This window comes from Malaya genurostris, chromosome 1 (genome assembly GCF_030247185.1).
Source record: "Malaya genurostris strain Urasoe2022 chromosome 1, Malgen_1.1, whole genome shotgun sequence".
NCBI classification, from domain to species: Eukaryota; Metazoa; Arthropoda; class Insecta; order Diptera; family Culicidae; genus Malaya; species Malaya genurostris.
Genome location: NC_080570.1, coordinates 49351885 through 49370650, shown reverse-complemented (window position 1 = coordinate 49370650; position 18766 = coordinate 49351885). Strand labels below are relative to the sequence as shown.

General features: G+C 36.8%; 1 protein-coding gene across 2 annotated transcripts in view; it reads left to right on the top strand.

Annotated features, from left to right (window-relative positions):
- LOC131439042 (protein hairless) overlaps nt 1-8246 on the top strand; it is a 52828-nt gene extending 44582 nt beyond the window's left edge. For both annotated transcript variants that reach the window (XM_058609578.1, XM_058609569.1), the window contains one exon: nt 2185-8246. In XM_058609578.1, coding sequence (XP_058465561.1) covers nt 2185-2213 — 29 coding nt within the window. In that variant the 3' untranslated portion in view covers nt 2214-8246. The remainder of the gene's footprint in view (nt 1-2184) is intronic.
- The last annotated feature ends 10520 nt before the right edge of the window (nt 8247-18766 follow it).

Below are 18766 nucleotides of genomic sequence, written 5' to 3'. Positions count from 1 at the left end.
ATGGCTGGAAAACTGAATTTGAATTCGCGGATTAAGCCCACGCGGATCATTTCACATTTGTGAATCATTTGTTCGAAAAATAAGATCTTTGCAAATTTTTGAAGCTTGTGAGTTTTATGGAACATAAAAAAATTAAAGATGGACAGACTTTTCAGAAATTGGTCAAGCTAGCTGAATTGGTGAATTTTCACCTTGATAAAGCTAAAATTAACGAGAAGGTGGTTCTAGCAAATGTTTTCTTGAGTGGACAAAATTTCGATTTTATGCTCTCCGATCTCGAATGATACAAATTGCTATTTCAGCAGAACTGTTACTAGGAATTACAAAAACTTTTCGATATATGTGATTGCGTTTCCCCATTCTAATGCGGAAATCGAAAAAAAGATTATCACACTCAAAAATTTAGATGTCTGGTGGAAGATATCGTCTCAGTGAAAACACATTCAATAATGTAAATAACTAAGTTAGTTCCTCAAGGAAGTCATTTTGGACCATTTAGATTATTAATTTTAGATAATTTCACTAATTGATGTAACATCAACAAAATGGTTTTAAATTCCACTAAATGCTTCGTCATCTTTTTGAGTCGCAAAAAGTCTATTTAAGTTCGACTATAATATTTCACAAACTGTTCCCGAACGCGTAACATCTGTTAAGGACCTGGGTGTTCTTCTGGATTTCAAGTTAAATTTTAAGGAGCACACAGAGTTTACTATCTCCAAAGCCTCTAAGCTATTAGAATTTAATTTTCGCGTTACTAAAACAATTCTCTGATGTACATTACTTGTAAGGTCTGTATTGCGCTTTAGTTCGCTCAACTCTCGAATATGCTGTTGTTATCTGGTCATCTTATTACCAAAACAATATTCAAGGCATTGAAGCGATCCAAAGTAAATTTGTCCGATTCGCTCTTAGATGTCTTCCATGGAGATATCCTTTAAACTTACCGAGTTGCCAGGACCGCTGCAAACTGATTGGTCTCGATTTATTATTTGTCCGTCGCATTGTTGGTATGGCTGTTCTTGTGGCAGACCTATTTCAGTCGCGAATCGATTGCTCTGAGCTATTGCAATTGTTACAATTAGACCTTCGACGTCGTAATCTTCGATCCAATTTTTTTTCTTCGGATTCCCTATGTTAGAACTAATTATGAATATAACAAACCCATTGCTAGCATTTGCCGCATATTTAACAAATGCTTCATTTCTTTCGACTTTATCGCATTTATCACGTAATGTTATCAAGAAATCGTTTCTCGTGTTGTAGTCTGATTAGATTTAGTTACTATAGAAGTACTAGATTTAAGGAAATGTATCATTTGGATGATTATAATCTGTTGATCCAAAAGATAAGGAATGCCTGCTGGAGAGTAAGTTAGATAGAAATTAACTCTCTCTCTCTCTGCTCCAATTAAAAGAATAAAAGATAAGGCGGAAAAGAAATACATTCAGAATAGAATCTGACAACAAGAGAAGGCGCTGTCTCAGGAAACAAAAGCTAATCAGATGGCGATAAATAATTGAAACTGAAATTAAAAAGAGTAAGTCACCTACCTTAAAATTTTTCTTTCCAAGAAGAAAAAGCGTTCAGTTTTCAACTTCGACTTCGTGCGGATTTCGCGTTTCGATTTTAAAATTTTTCGTAACAACCCTGAAATACCGATCCAATTTCATGGGAATTCAAAAATTGAAATTGTAGGAGACGGCTGACATCGTAAAGATACAAGAAAATGTATTTATAATTCTGCATGAGCACTTCATCATGAAAAAAAAGTATTTGAAAGTGAGTGCCGCGTTATCACACAGCTGAAATTATTCGTTACGATGGTTAAATTCCATGAATTGAAATTCGATTTGCCTCCTCATGCACCATATTCGCCAGATTTAGCCCCCAGCGACTGTTTTCGTTTCTCGGAATAAAAAAAGAAGTTTGCTGGATAGAGATTTGCATAAAATGATGAGGTTATCATCGCTGAGACCGAAGCGTTTTTCGAGACAAAGGAGAATAAATTCGTGAATAAAATCAAAATGTGAAAAAAATGTTTTCTTTGTCCGATCGGGGACTTTTTTCGTACTACCTTTCTCAATAGTTGCGGATCAGGTCAATAACCGGGCTATGAAACTAGAATAACTTTTGAAATTATTTGTATAGAATATTGGCTAAATATTTTTTTTTCATTCGCAGATGTACCCCTGAACCTGTCTAAACACTGAGTGTGTAGCAATGCGAAAGGAATTGTAGCGTTGATCGCTGTTGTACTGAGAACTATGCTGGTGATGGATGATAATCGAGATCGGAACACTGCTGAGCGAGAAAAAAACACAGTCATGGCAAAACTTGAGTAAAGGAATCATCCATAATTTTACCCGTAAACCAGTAGATAACCGGAGACACAATGAAATTTATTAAATACGCATAGCGTACAGCCGCACATTCGTGTCCGTGTAAGTAAAGTGTCCGTGTTGTAAGTGTGATTTTTGGCTGAATCACTAAAAAAATCTTTTCGGAAGCCGTATATTAGAGAGAAACAGTAATACTAGCCGTATGTTTTTCAGTGTTGGTGTGATTCCGCATAAATATGCCTAATATTTTAAGAATATATATACATATATATGAAATATGTGAACATGCAACACTGTGTCGACAGTGGAGGGTCCAGACTACAAACAAAACAAAACAAAACAAAGAGACAAACGAAAACCCAAGGTTTTTACTATTTTTCCGAAGATAAAGAAACAAAACAAAACAAGAGGAAAGCTATTTTTGCTAAGGATTTGTAAGAAATTATTAAAAGAGGAAATTATATACATGTAACATATATACACTCATCTACATATACACGTACAGAAATATTATATATACAAGAGAAAAGTTCACTTTAGAGCCGTTGAGCAAAAGGAAAAGTTCCTTTGCCAGTTTTTTACTCGGTACATTTTAGTACTGATTTTTTCCCGCAAAATGTATGAAAACACTAATACATGAACATCCGTGCATAACGAATGCGAGTCAATTACAGGATTCGTGCTGATGCAATTCTCAATTAACGAAAACTACTCATCTACAACTGGAAATGGCATCTTCCTCGAGCGTAATACCTGTTTGGACGCACTTCAACTGTCATTCCCCAAAAAAAAGGGATTTGGTTGCGACAAGTTCGGGCTACCATTAATGCAGTAACATAATGTATTGTCCTAACGGTTCGTAATCTACCTGGTTTCCTTTTTATACTTTAATCTGCTGTGGTAAGCGCTATCAAAACCTGTTATACACAATGCAGATTGCTAAAAAGAATGAATCTCAACTTCTCATCAATTAAAAATTGTGTTTAAGAATGGTCGTAACTGAATATGTAAAGTGTATATTATATTATAGACTGAAACTTTTCCTTTTTAAGAAGTTGCGTTATGTAAGTGGTATCGAGATAGCTTAAGCATGTATGCAAAAAAAAGGAAAAAATCGATCGAATGCTTACCCCGAACTTTTTTGGGGGTTGTAACAAACAAAACAAATCAGAGTACACTATTTTATCCGATAGAGAAGATGACGACGAGGAATCCAATTATCAAATTTCAAAATATAAACAACCAGCCAATCAAATACATTGTGGTGCGGAAAAGAGATCTAAATTTTAGCGCAACAGGAAGTCAAACAGAAAGAGGATATTTTTATACATCGACAAAAGAACAAATTTTCGGCAAAACATAGGTTTTACAGGTGTTCGAATAGGGTGTTATACTGAATCTAAGAAAAAAAATTAAATTGAAACTATCTAGAACAAACAAACACGAGTCAAACAAAAAAAAAACAAGTGTGCCTTTTAAAACAACAACAACAAGAACTACACTACTAAATAAACGAAATAAAAAACGTACTACAATTGAAAAGTTGAAAGATCGTATAACAAACCAAACAAACAAACAAAAAAAACGAATCCTAGAACAGGCTTAAGAAACTAACGAAAAACAGTTAACCCATCGTACGAACCAAAAATTAATCTGTTGAAGGCGAGAATTTAGAATGCCGGTGAAATGTCCGATTTGTTTGCATCATCACCCCGCAGCAACGTCGTTGTGTTTGTGTTTGTGCTTGTTCCTAGTAATGCTGATGAAATGACAAATAACTGGTGCACTGCTTCAGCGAAGAGAGTGATTTGGAGAAAGAGAAAAAAACTTCACTCGACAAGTGTGTATAGCTTTTTAGCATGAGATTGTGAATGACTACATCGTAGATATGGATGGGTTTGAAAAATCCTGTATTTCAAGATACCTATATGATAAAAGCAGACATTGAAAACCTCGGTTCGTACAGAGTTGGGTACGTGGAGTGAATCCTGTTTTCAAGGTGTGCTTTTTTCGGTAATCGTTTCCTGTTTATTTCTTGCTGTGTTTCTATACTCTGTTATTGTTTATTCTGACGTTTTACGAATAAATGTCTCAACACTTCCTTTCCGTTTCAGTACAGTGTAAAGCAAAACAGCAGTATTCCACTTTAAACGATATAAGCTTAAGAAATTGAACAAATTTGTTAATGCTTATGTAACATTTAAAACAAAACAAAAATAATAATACTACAACCAGAGATGATGTTTCCAACTAAAAGCGGAAATTTCAATGGAACTTAATTCAATGCAATGGTTTACGATGGAATCACAGATACTCCGTCGAGATGATTTGTTTGAATTGAGTACTACGTTATTTTTATCAATTGTTTACAAAAAAATGAAAACCCTGCTGCAGTCATTCGTATGATCAGAGCTTATTGCTGATTTCCGGATGGAGAGGCGAATTTCGGGCTCACTTAAGTTTTAATGAATCTTCTTGAATGTCTAGACGGTAGCCACTTTGCAAAGTTTTTTTTTTAAATTAATTTAGATTGTCCTTTGAAAAAGGCCAAACTTTGTTTACCAATTTTTTTCAATTACCAAATTGAAAGTCACATAAAAATAATCCAATAAAACACAATTCTGAGAAGATTTTCTTAAATACACTACCGCTAGTTGCCCGATGTTTGCTAAAATTATCAGTATGGAAAAAATTCGAATCATGAACGGTTTTTTTGTAGGACTCGATTATAATTTTTTTTCAATATTCCTTGTCAAAAATTGACTAGTTTTGTGAAAATCGCTAGAAGGGGCAACATTTTTTTGGGATATGCCATATTTCGACTATAGCTATTTGAAAAAAAAAAGTGTTGGGACAAAGAGAAACGTGGGCGGACACCAAGCCATTCACGGGCCTATCTGCACCAGATTTCCAATCCGTCACTAGGCTAAAAAAAGCGGATGACCATTAGGCTAAAACCTGTATAACAAAAAAACGAAGCAGACCGTTCTTAAACATTCTATCGCTCTGTGCAATAAGCAGGCGAATGACAACATCAAGGTTTTCTATTATAACACTGTTCGGTGTTTTCTCATGTTTCGTCATCGGCTCCTCAGTGTATTGGCAGTGCAAATTGAAATGCCAATTTGAACTGATAAAGCATTGATGAATCGAAGGCGACACTTGACGAAAATTAAAATAAATATGTGATATTTTGCACAATCTGGTTACCCCCGTAATCCCAAAACAACCCAAATTGTTCACTGTTTGATTGTTCAAAATTTTCGTCGATCCCAGTCAGAAGACCCACAATGGAATTTTCAATTCGTTCAATATAATTGGTTACAAATAGGTCACCGTGTTGAACGATTTATTACACGTTGAATCACAAAGAGCCAACGTTTGATCGTTGTTGGTCTTCTCACTGAGATAGGATAACTTGCTGGTTTTGTAATTTTTTTTCAATCCAAACAACAGATTTACTCATCCCATTCTCATGCTAAATGTGCGCGAACTCAACCAACCAATCGCTATCAAAAGGTGCCAAAACAGTTTAGCTTATAACAAAACAACGAATAAAAGAAAAATTAGGTGTTATCAAACTGCAAACATGCTGAATACGACGTTGCAATCCAACATTATTGAACAGAGACCGAAGCGACAAGTGTCCAAATGTTTTCTACGGCAAAAACTAAAAAACAAAAACCAACAGCAACTGTATATTTTCCGAAACTTCTTGACGCACACTAATACATTCCAATGTGAACTGAATTGCCCTCACGTACACTACGAAGCAGAAAAAAAACACGCATTTATATATTACAAACAAAAGGTAGACAAACTGATTTAGATATGCTGTAACACATTAAAACAATACAAAACAAGACATGGTATGCAGCAGCAACTCGCCCATTCTGAATGATAGCGAGATGCAACGATAGACTGCACAAGGTCATTTATCATTTACCATTTGTCTTATGTTTTTTAGTTATCTCACCGACACTAAATTTCTCTTTGAGAGCAAAATCTGTATAAAGTTGTTTTCTTTAATGTATATGAAATGGTAATTTATTTAATTTATTTTCGCTATGAAATCAAAACAAGCTATTGAAACAAAAATGAGAACTCAAATTCAAAATTCGGATGTTGCACATATTATGTTTACGCAAAAAAAAAACAAAATGCCCACCACAACCGGTAGAACGGTAAACAATAACTCTTGTACATTATTATCCCCTTAGCTTATCCCCCCTCGGACACAGTTTGGTTTTTATCTTACCATATGTGAGTGCTTTAACTGTGTCGTATTGACTCGTAGACTGGGTTCAACCAAAAGTCCAAACAAAGTTGGAACGCGAGGCGCAAAAGACAAATACTGTGTATAAACTTACATTTGTTAGTGTTAGACAACCACACAAAAAATGCAGATTTCTTTGTAAAAAAAATATAAGTATGGTACGTAATGTGTTGCATTCGATATACCACCTACACACAATCTCCGTAAATAAATGTTTGAATGAGTGTTCTCCTAGTTGGCATAGAATCGTTTGAAGTAAAACCCGATTGGTTTAGAAGTTATAAGGAATAGAATTATTTGCCATGGCGGTCAATAGGATTTCTTATACATTTGGATTATTCGTAACTGAACTTGAAGCGAAACACGTTAGTTAGCATAAAAGGCCAATTTATTCAACCAAATCCAGTGTTAAGATTCGTTCCCAATAGTCAAGAACCCATTTGACAGCTATAAAAAATAAATAGGCATGTGGTGAATGTTATCATTCTCGGTCACATTATGCGTCGGAAAGGAACGTTTACTAAATGAATAACTTCAATTCCAAACAACTTTATGTAAAACGACTCTTTGCCAAAACAGGATGGAACCGTTTGAATGTTAGTCTCGTATGCCTATAGTTGCAGCTGTATTCAAGTGAACTATACATACCGCAGTGTTTTTAATTTCCGCAGTGATCAGAGCAGCACGTGCTTTGGTTACTAGAGAAAGAGAAAAAAAAACAAATAAGCGCAGAAAGATAACTGGTGGAGACGAAATGCAAGTCTTTCCGAATACTAAAACCTCAATTTACAATCTAATCATTATTCTTTAGTGTTCCTTATACATTGATAACCGAAACTAAATAAACCGACTAACACACAAGTATATAAAACTTCTTTTCGTACCATGCGAAAACAATACTTCTATATTGATGACCGGTAATTAGTTCTATACATTAGTCAGCTGCTTTACTACTATTCTATCTCATGGAATTTACATACAAACAACCATTCGGAAACTTGCGCATTCTGGAGCAACTCAAACAAAAGACATGAATCGAATATTAAGAGAGAATCGAAGACGTTTTTTTTATTCTAATCAAAGCCGTGAATACAAACAGAAACTATAACTTTGTGTACATTTGTTTAAAGTAAGCATCTACATTTAAATGAACCCATCGTCAAGACATGAGTTGAAACCCGTAGGATTTCATTAGGTATTTTCGAGTTTTAAGTTATTGTATTACTAGATATGTTTTATTTAGCTTTCCATTTATAGACAGTACTGGGAAAAATTATATTTTATATGACTATACTAAACCGAGGTTGAGAAAAAGAAAACATGCGAACAGAATAAAAGATGATTGCTAAGCTTTCGGTTTCGGTTCCATTCTTTGGGCTTGTTTTATTTATGTAAAGAGAATGGTGGTTTCTGCGGATTATACTAAACACATGTGAAGAATCAAACCGAAGAAACTATAAATACTGGAAAAGAAAAAAACAGAAAAAAAACAATCTAAAAAATTGTAGTTGTACAGTATTTTTTCATATAAATATATTTTATTATTCGTATCAATTACTATTATTATTAAAGAAGTATGATATAACAACACAAATACTATGGAAGAAATAAAAATGATTCAAATTTAATTTTTTTTTAAATTAACTAGAAAGAAATATGAAATCGAGCGGAATCCAAACATATACGAAAATCTACAGCCTAAAGACTGTACCCGAAAAAATGCAACTCTTACTTTTGTGACAAAAAAAAAAATCGGTGAAATTAAAAAAAAAAATCTCGTTTCAAGTGAAATGTTCTCATGTGCAAAATTTTGTTACAATCTGTCAAGGGGCTATCGAGATGGCTTCCAAGCAAGAAATGCTTCAACATAACATTTTTGGCACGGTTGTGGAAAATGCAAGCCAGTCCTCACAGGTGGATCGTGAAACAGTTTGGAATTTGACAATATGATCGTGTCCCAGGGGAAAAATCGCTCATGGAAACCTAGACAACCACGCGACGAGCTGTTAGTGGAACAAAAGCAAAGAAGTGTATCCTTGGGAACGCGAGGAAAATGAGGTATCACTTCATGCACAATTCGAAACTTTTGATTCAAGAGGAGGCCAAAAGGGTCAATTCACCCGTCTGCTTTATCCATCAGGCAATGAAATGGCCAACTTAACATTTTCTGGGTAACGAAGGGGTCTAATCGAACCAATAAACAGAATACGATGCCCAAACCCTGTTGCAAGAAACTGTTCGTGAGTGCTTGGTGCAACCTAAAAGCATCGTAATGGGCGACGAGACGTACATTAAAGCGTAGAGCAAATTTTTCATGTTTCGGCAAGTTCCGTCTAGTTGCTCCAGAGAACTTTTGGAAGAAGATGAGCGAATGATTTTTAAAGAAAAATTAGGGTTGGCAGCCGTTGTGTGTGATATGTACACCTTATGTATTACATAGTGGAAACAGAGGTAACGCAAGTAACCATCCACTTGTCATCGAGATAGAGCAAGTAAATACAGGCAGAGTTTCTCTGCATTCGATTTTAGGCAGTTCAGCTAATCAGTTGGTTTTTCTTTCTTCAGCAAATCTACCGAAATTCAAATAGGTCAATGTCCTATAGAGGTCGATGCCCTTTAAGAAGTTTGTAGGTGAGTATATCATTACTTAGAACTTTGTGTTCAAAGTGCAGAGAGATAGTAAAACTGGCGACGAGGAAAAACGTATTGAGTGAAGCATTGGACGGCATTTTGGAAGTTTCTTGTGAGATGATATTTGAGCCATAGCCATAGGCTTCTTTATATAACATTGTATTTGTTACTCTGGTGGTGATAAAAGATTTAATTTTTCCCAGGGAAAGAATCAAACAGCGTGCGGAGGTGCCATTTTTTTTTCTGGTTGATTGTTCTTTCTGAATAGTGAGTGAGTAGCCATTAGGGTAAATTTACATATAGTGGAGTTTATGATGGAATAATGAGACAAAGTGGGATGTTTTTTTGATTAAAAAAAAATCACCATTTTGAACAACGGCGTCATATTTCATTTAATTTTCTCTTGGTTTAAAAGATTAAGAGCATATTTTAATGCTATTAAGTTGAATAAGTGACTCGTTTACAGCAAAAAAATTTATTACCGACAATTAATAGGGTTTTTATCTTTCTTTTCATCCGGTAAAGCTTGGAGAATAACTGTTCAAAAAGGATTGAACTTTGTCGGAAATATCTACGGAGCAGGCAAAGGTGCTCGCAAGGACTTGGAAGGCATCGGATTCGGTGAAGGAAATTTAGACGGACCAGGCAAAGGCGCTGAGATTAAACGACAGAGGTCTAGTATATAACACTAGCTAAGTGGCTTGAGCTGGTGACAGTATTGGATTTGTAGGAAATGGCTCAAATGAGCATGGCCTCGATTATCGAACCGTATAGGAAGGGTACGCCCTTTAGCGATTGGATAGATCGTTTGGAATTTTGTTTTACCGCAAATGATATTACTGCTGATTTAAAAAAAGCTCATTTTATCACTCTGAGTGGTCCGTTTGTGTTTGCAGAACTTAAGCTTTTGTATCCTACGGGGAATTTGAACGATTTGTCGTATGAGGACATGATAAAAAAGTTAAGAACACGCCTTGACAAAAAACCGTCTGGTTTAGTACAGCGGTTGAGATTTTCGAATAGGGTGCAGCACCCTGATGAATCCTTAGAGGATTATGTCCTCGCAGTGAAGCTCCAGGCTGAATTCTGTTCTTTTGGTACTTTTAAGGACCAGGCCGTAAGAGATAGAATTATCTCGGGTATAACAGATACAGCCCTACAGGAAAAAATTCTAAATGAGGAGGAAGACTTAAGCGCTGAAGCCACAGAGAAGATTATACTGACATGGCAAATGGCCAAGTCAAACGCCAAATCGCTGGGAATAGGGGGTAAACCTGAGACAATAGCATCGATTAACCCAACAAATTCTCCTCGTGGAAAGGTTTGGCAAAAACTTATGAATGCTTACTGCAATTCGCAAGCTGCTAATAATTTTAGCACTCCCAACTCATCCAGGGGTCCGGTAAAATCTAGATTAGGTTACAGACAGTATGGTCGAGGGGAAATACCCAAATCTCATTTGAATGGTTCGGAAAGATTATATGAACGTAAGAAGATAGGTTATTCTAGATTGACATGCGATTTTTGCGGAGTAAAGGGCCATATTAAAAAAAAAATGCTTCAAATTGAAAAACCTAAAAAGGGATGCGGTAAAATTCGTCGATACCTATGAGAAGCCTGGGACCAGCCAAAGCAAATCGTTGAACGAGATTTTCAGCCGGATGTCAACACGGGAGGACAGCGAAGACGAACCTGATGCAGGTGATGTTCAATGTATGTTGGTAACTTCTGTCAACAAAATAAACAATCCTTGTTTGATAAATGTCATTATGGAGGGAAAGACCATCCAAATGGAGGTTGATTGTGGTTCGTCGGTAACAGTTATGAGTAAACAACAATATGATTCTTGTTTTTCGATGCCTCTGAAGAAATCAGAGAAGAAATTATTGGTAGTAAACGGGGATAACTTGGAAATAATGGGAGAAACAAATGTTTCAACAATATACAAAGGTATACAAACAAAATTAACATTAATAGTTTTAAAATGCAACAATAATTTCATTCCGCTATTAGGACGCGATGGTTTGGACGTTTTTTTCTCCGATTGGAGGAGCATTTTCACAAATTCTATAACTGAAAATGAAATCATTAAAGGGGGAGCTGGTATAGCTCAGGGAATCAAGGACAAATTTTCTAATGTATTTATCAAAGACTTTTCGGTTCCCATTAATGGTTATGAAGCAGATTTAGTCCTTAAGGAGGACAAGCCAATATTTAAAAAGGCATATAATGTTCCTTACCGGCTAAGAGAGAAAGTTTTACTCTATCTAGACAAATTAGAGAATGAAAAAGTTATTACGCCCATAAAAACCAGTGAGTGGGCATCTCCTGTTGTAATTGTTATTAAAAAGGACAACAATATAAGGTTAGTGATAGACTGCAAAGTGTCCATAAACAAATGTTTAATTCCGAATACCTATCCTTTGCCTACAGCACAGGATCTGTTCGCTGGTTTGGCCGAATGTAAAGTGTTTTGCTCGCTTGATCTTGAGGGCGCATACACTCAACTCTCATTATCTGAAAAGTCAAGAAAATTTATGGTGATAAACACAATCAAAGGATTATTTACGTATAACAGATTACCACAGGGAGCCTCCTCTAGTGCAGCGATTTTTCAGCAGATTATGGAGCAAGTATTACAAGGTTTGGAAAAAGTGTTTTGCTATTTGGATGATGTTCTAGTTGCGGGAAAAGACTTACAAGATTGTAAACACAAATTAGAAATGGTTTTAACAAAATTATCAGACGCAAATATTAAAGTTAATTGGGAAAAATGCAAATTTTTCGTAAGTGAATTACCATACTTGGGGCACATTATCAGTGAAAAGGGTTTATTGCCATGTCCGAGCAAAATTGCAACAATTAAAGAGGCAAAAGTGCCAAGAAATGTAACGGAATTAAAATCTTTTTTGGGTTTGATAAATTACTACAACAAATTTATACCACATTTATCATCAAAACTTTATTATTTATATAATCTTTTAAAAAATGAATGACACTAAATTTATTTGGGACGCTAATTGTGACAAAGCATTCAAAGAGAGTAAAGAATCGTTAATAAATACTAATCTCTTGGAATTTTACGATCCAAGGAAACCTATTGTGGTAGTATCGGATGCATCAAGTTACGGGCTTGGTGGAGTAATTGCTCATAAAGTCGATGATGTCGAGAAACCAATATGCTTCACATCCTTTTCACTGAACTCAGCGCAAAAAAATTATCCTATCTTACATCTGGAAGCTTTGGCATTAATTTCTACAATAAAAAAGTTCCATAAGTTTTTATACGGTCAACATTTTATGGTTTACACGGACCATAAACCTCTTGTAGGCATTTTTGGTAAGGAAGGTAAAAATGCAATTTTTGTTACAAGACTTCAGCGATATGTTTTAGAAATGTCTATTTATAATTTCGACATTCAATACAGGCCATCATCCAGAATGGGAAATGCGGATTTCTGTTCGCGATTTCCATTGCAAGAAGAAGTTCCAAAACATCTAGACGTAGAACTGATTAGAAATATTAATTTCGGTGAGGAATTTCCAGTAGATTCAAAAAAAATAGCTGAACTTACTAAAACTGACGAGTTCCTAAGGGAAATTATGAAATATATGATGAATGGCTGGCCAAAAAAAAGTAGACAGACGCTTTGTTGACGTGTATTCTAACAAACATGAGCTAGAAATAACAGAAGGCTGTTTATTATATAAGGACAGGGTTATAATCCCGCAGCAAATGCAGGGCCGGATCCTCAAATTATTACATGCCAACCATGCTGGAATGGTAAAGATGAAATTGTTTGCCAGACGATATGTGTATTGGTTTGGTATAAATAAAGATATAGAAAGTTTCGTAAAACATTGTGATATTTGTGGTAGTATGGCTGTAGTCCCAAAGCAAAAAATTGAATCTAAATGGATACCAACAGCAAAGCCTTTTAGCAAAATACACATCGATTTCTTTTATTTTGAGCATCGTACATTTTTGTTGATAGTAGACAGTTTCTCCAAATGGATTGAGATTGAATACATGAGAAATGGTACGGATGCAGGAAAGGTCCTGAAAAAGTTAGTTGGGTTTTTTGCCAGGTACGGTTTGCCTGATATTTTAGTTTCAGACGGAGGACCTCCGTTTAATTCTTATAGTACGTGGGTTTTCTAGAAAAACAAGGGATAAAAGTTCTAAAAAGCCCACCTTATAATCCATCGAGTAACGGTCAGGCCGAGAGGCTCGTGAGGACGGTAAAAGAAGTACTAAAAAAATTCCTAATTGAACCGGATACTAAAGAATTAGATTGGGAGGATCAAATGAATTTGTTCCTATTTAACTATAGGAACAATTGTTTGACAAATGAGGGTGATTTCCCTTCAGAAAGAATATTTAGTTATAAACCAAAGAAACTCATAGACTTGTTGAATCCAAAAAATCTTTATAAACACCGATTGCCACTACCACATCCTATTTGTGATGAAAAGTCGTCAAATTTCTCTTTAGAGAATACAAATGATCCTTATAATAATCTGATAGAAGGTGATGTGGTGTGGTACAAGAACCACAACCCCCATAATCATATGCGATGGATAAAAGCAAATTTTTTAAAACAATTTTCTAAAAATACCTTTCAGATTACAATTGGAAGCGTGCCGGTAATGGCACACCGTTCCCAAATACGGATTAGAGATAGTAGTCCGGGGAGGAGAAACTTACTGGTTTCTTGGAAGCCACGAACCGAAATTGGAAGAGAAAACGAGAACAACACTATGAGTGACGAGGAAGAATTCAGGGGATTTCCTGAGCAGGATCAACCAAGGAAAGGTGTTAAAAGAAAGCTGAATTTGGACCAGGTGGATTTGCCAGCATTAAGAAGGTCGAAACGGTTGCGAAAAGCAAATCTCGATCATAGTTACATTTACGAATGAATTGAAATGAATTTTATGAATTATGTTCTAAATGAATTATAACGAAACCATCAGGAAAGCCTGATTTCGAAATATTTTCAAACTGGTTTCGAATTACTTTCAAATTGTAATTATTGTAAGCAATCATATGTACATATTTTATTATTTAATTATAAGACAATTTTAAGGGAAAAGTACTGATATGTACACCTTATGTATTACATAGTGGAAACAGAGGTAACGCAAGTAACCATCCACTTGTCATCGAGATAGAGCAAGTAAATACAGGCAGAGTTTCTCTGCATTCGATTTTAGGCAGTTCAGCTAATCAGTTGGTTTTTCTTTCTTCAGCAAATCTACCGAAATTCAAATAGGTCAATGTCCTATAGAGGTCGATGCCCTTTAAGAAGTTTGTAGGTGAGTATATCATTACTTAGAACTTTGTGTTCAAAGTGCAGAGAGATAGTAAAGTGTGGATGCGGTGAGTTCAGCTATTTTAAACCCAAGAATCTTCAAATTTATCTCTATGATTTTTGAAGCAGCGCTTTGTAACGCTTTACATTGGGTGATCAATTGAAGTGCCACTTGCAACTGTTATATGGTTCTTAAACGTCACCTCTTTTTTGATTACCTATGTTCTATTTACTAGAGGTACCACATCGATATTCAACCGCTCCATCTCTTCCAACCATTCCTTTCGAGTTGTAGGCCGACGCTAGATCCGGCTAGAATACCGCGTTTTCTCCTTATGGTATTACTTGATGAACGAAGAAACTTTCGGCAGGCATTTCTGAAGCGAAAGAAGAGCGATTTTGACATACCCTTCTCGCTGATTGTCAGCCACAGCAGTACCTTCTTGAAGAACTTGGTGTTTGAAATGAACTTTACATTGGAGCTCACTTCCTTCGTGGGGGAAGTAAAATACGAAGTGCCCAACCAGTCTTTACTATCCTGGGTAAGGTCGCAGACAGAGTGAGCGCGAGGAACTAAGGCGAGCTTGGTGCTGACCAAAGCGGGAAATGTACTTACAGTAAATCAAAGGGACCTTGTCAGAGTGAAAGCTGAGTGGTTTTCTTGCTTGTACTCTGACAGGGTTCCTTTGATTTGCTGCTAGTATCATTTCCTCTCTTGGTTTGCTAATGTCATTCACCAGCTCAGTCTAGCTTCTCGCGCTCACTCTGTCTGCAGCCTTAGGCTAGCAGTAATGATACTAACAGCAAATCAAAGGGACCCAGTCAGAGTACAAGCGAGAAATCTACTCAGCTTTCACTCTGACTCTGGGTCCCTTAGATTTGCTGTAAGTACATTTCCCGCTTTGGTCAGCACCAAGCTCGCCTCAGCTTCCGGCCTCCACTCTGTCTGCTGCCTAAGATAGGTCTGATAGTGCCAAGATGCTGTAGATGCACGATATCGGATTTCGACGCGGCGGGGTGCCATTCTTTGAACGAGCACAATTCTTCTTCTTCTTCTTATTCTGGTTGGCGCCACCTCACTTGAGATGACGCCGATTTGATGGCACAGCAACTAAGGCTATACTGCCAGTTAATTTTCGTTTATAGTCCAATAGACTTTCTTTTCACTGGACTACAAGCGAAAATCTCGCTGTGTGGCTGCGTCGAGTCGTCAAAGTACAGATGAAAATCCTTTCTTTCTTGCGAAATACTCAAATTTTCGCCGGACTGCCACGATGCAACGTGCTTACCCTTTGAAAGTTTCACCGGGAGTCGGAGCACAATTCTGAACGGAGTTGCTTCACTGTTTTTGCCACCACGGTTAGAATTCGATTGCCAGATTTTGTATACTGACTCATGGGTTACTATGATTGATGCTGCATGGGTAGTTTCGTCAGTGCGGGTAAACCTATGAAAAATCGGCAATTTTCGACCATTTTTTTTTAAAATGCAAACGGTATTGATCTCAAACAAGGACTTATCGAAGTGAACGAAGTGCTGCAGATTCTAGAACTAGCTACCAATCTCCTGTCGATCAGTAAATTTGTCAGAAGCGATTGACGGTGTATTTCAATGCAGGGACTATCTCAGTCTTATAATACAAACGAATGTTGTTTACTGTCTGACGTTTCGGCCTTTGGTGTAGGCCTTTTTCAAGAAAACTGGAAAATTGTATTGTGTTACATTGGCAAAAACATAAAGCGTTCAACAAATAATACAATGTAAAAACTTACTTAAGTCTATCGTTTATCGGTTATTTACATAAATACTGACCATTTGTTTTAGTAGTGTCTTAAAGCATGTTTTAAAATTGACCAGACAATGTAGCGTCAGACATCGACATTTTGACTATAAATGATAGACTTTAGTAAGTTTTTACATTGTATTATTTGTTCAACGCTTTTTGTTTTTGTCAATGTAACAATTTTCCAGTTTTCCTTGAAAAAGGCCTACACCAAAAGCCGAAACGTCAGACAGTAAAAAACATTCGTTTGTATTATAAGACTGAGACAGCCGTTTTCCACGAATATCACCCCATTCGAAATCAAGTATAACCTCAATGCAGAGAGAGTGATGGCAACGTGATCGCATCTGGTACACAGGTAGGCGGTCTGTGTATGTTTAACAAAAAGTATGAGGAAACTTGTGACGATGGCAGAAGGTACCAGAGTGCATCGCTTGCATTGACAGTAAGCATGCACGTAGTCCATTTCCTTCCAGCGTATCGCGAGCTGAAGTATTACTGGATTTAGTTCACTCGGACCATACGAAAGTTTCAAGTCCATGACTGAGCGGCAAACAGGAAGAAAACTGAAGGCTTTGAGAGCGAAACACGGGACCAAATACGTCAACGCAGCCTCCAGAACAAGCATGATGAAAGATGAAGTGCGCCACAAAAAGACTTGTCCGTTCACCCTCAGCAAAACGGAGTAGTGGAAACTGGAACGGATGAAGAGGACACTCATCGAGAAAGCCGGTTCAATAGCATGTGTTCACGTTCATAAAGAAAGAAGGAAGAAATTCGACACAAAACCTCAAAAAACAGTTTTCTTGGGATATGCTGACGCTAGCAATGGATACCGATTGTATGATCCGATCAAGCGTGTTATCCTGATTAGCCGCGGTGTGAACATTGTTCAGAAGGAATAACCACAAGATGTAGCCAAAATGAGCGAAAGTTTGCAACAAAAACAGTTCTTGGAGCTGAATTCAATTGATGAGCCGAGCCCAACACACCGTTCACTCGTGGAACCGGATGCCAACGATGATATCTACAACAATGAAGATTTTGTCACAACAGCGCTTCAATTTATTCGAGTTTCTGGATACCAATTACGAGCCTGCGCTACCGTCGCAACTTGTTCAGCAAGTAAAGCAGTGACCGGGAGCACCGAGTTCCAAGCAAGTATTCCGATTACGGTACCTAGAGTTTGTTTTTTTCTGGAGATGTTGTTTGCTCCCGGCCTATACCGATGTGTTCCAAGACGTCACTCGATGACTCTCAAACCTCCGAAAAGGCACTTAACGGATCGCGAGAAGTGCATTGCGGACATGTGTGAGGAAATCGCTACTCTAGAAGAGAACGAAACATTCGAGCTGGTTAGCCTGCCAAGCGATAGTAAAGTTATTCGAAACAGTGGTTATGTGATGCATACTAACTATGGGGGAGTACAAATGGAAGATAAAACGTGGTGCAGACGATTTAACCATAATTTTCATCAGCTACTGGATGAAGCACACATCGTGCCTACTGCAAAAATAGACCTTCGTGATCTGCTGGACACATCGTAAGGATGTCAGACGGCAACCCGGCTAAGACGGTTCTTGAGAGCGACCCTACAGGAAACATGAAAACACGAACACTGCGAGCACGGTGCATCGACCAACTAGAAAGTGAACTGCGGATTCTCCGTAGACTGCGAAACTAATGACAAGCAACAATGGACCAAGTGGAATGGAGAGGGTTTCTACATACAGCGAAAGACAACAGGGCTCTGGCCAGAATTGTAAGGTAAGAAATCTTTAAATTAATCGTCTCTGATGATACCGCCAAGCCCACAAATTACGTGAATTCGTATGACCATTTAACTATAGTTACAAACACAGCCAGAAAAGTTTTAGAATGTAGAAATCTATTGATATTTTTGCAGCATAAAAGTATATGTATGTTGCAAATTTAACTAATGATAATTAAAAACATTTTAAAGTTTATTTTAATTTTATTTTACCATTATGTTGGTAGGTACAGAAACATATCGTTCTAAAAAAATATTAATAATATTCAATTCAGTACTGCTGTCGTTCCGCGATAAGGTCTGTTTGAGTAAGTTCCACACAACATCATCGAGAAAGATGTATGACTGCGAAAATGCGGCTTTAATTTTTTTTCTGTGCACAGGCCTTTTTCCCATATAGAACGGTGATAAAAGCTTTTTTAACACACATCGCACTTATGCACGGTGCATGTGTCCAGTCAGACCATGTGTCGTTTTAAATTTTTTAATATATAAAGTGCTCTTATGTGCGCCTTGATTATTCATACACTAGGTAAAATTGCGTTTGTAATGCCGATTACATTGTGGTCATGGTCTTTCAAAAGTAAGCTAGTTTCGAATTCTTGGCCACATACCTCACACTTATGTTTGTAGCCACTTTCATGAATAGAC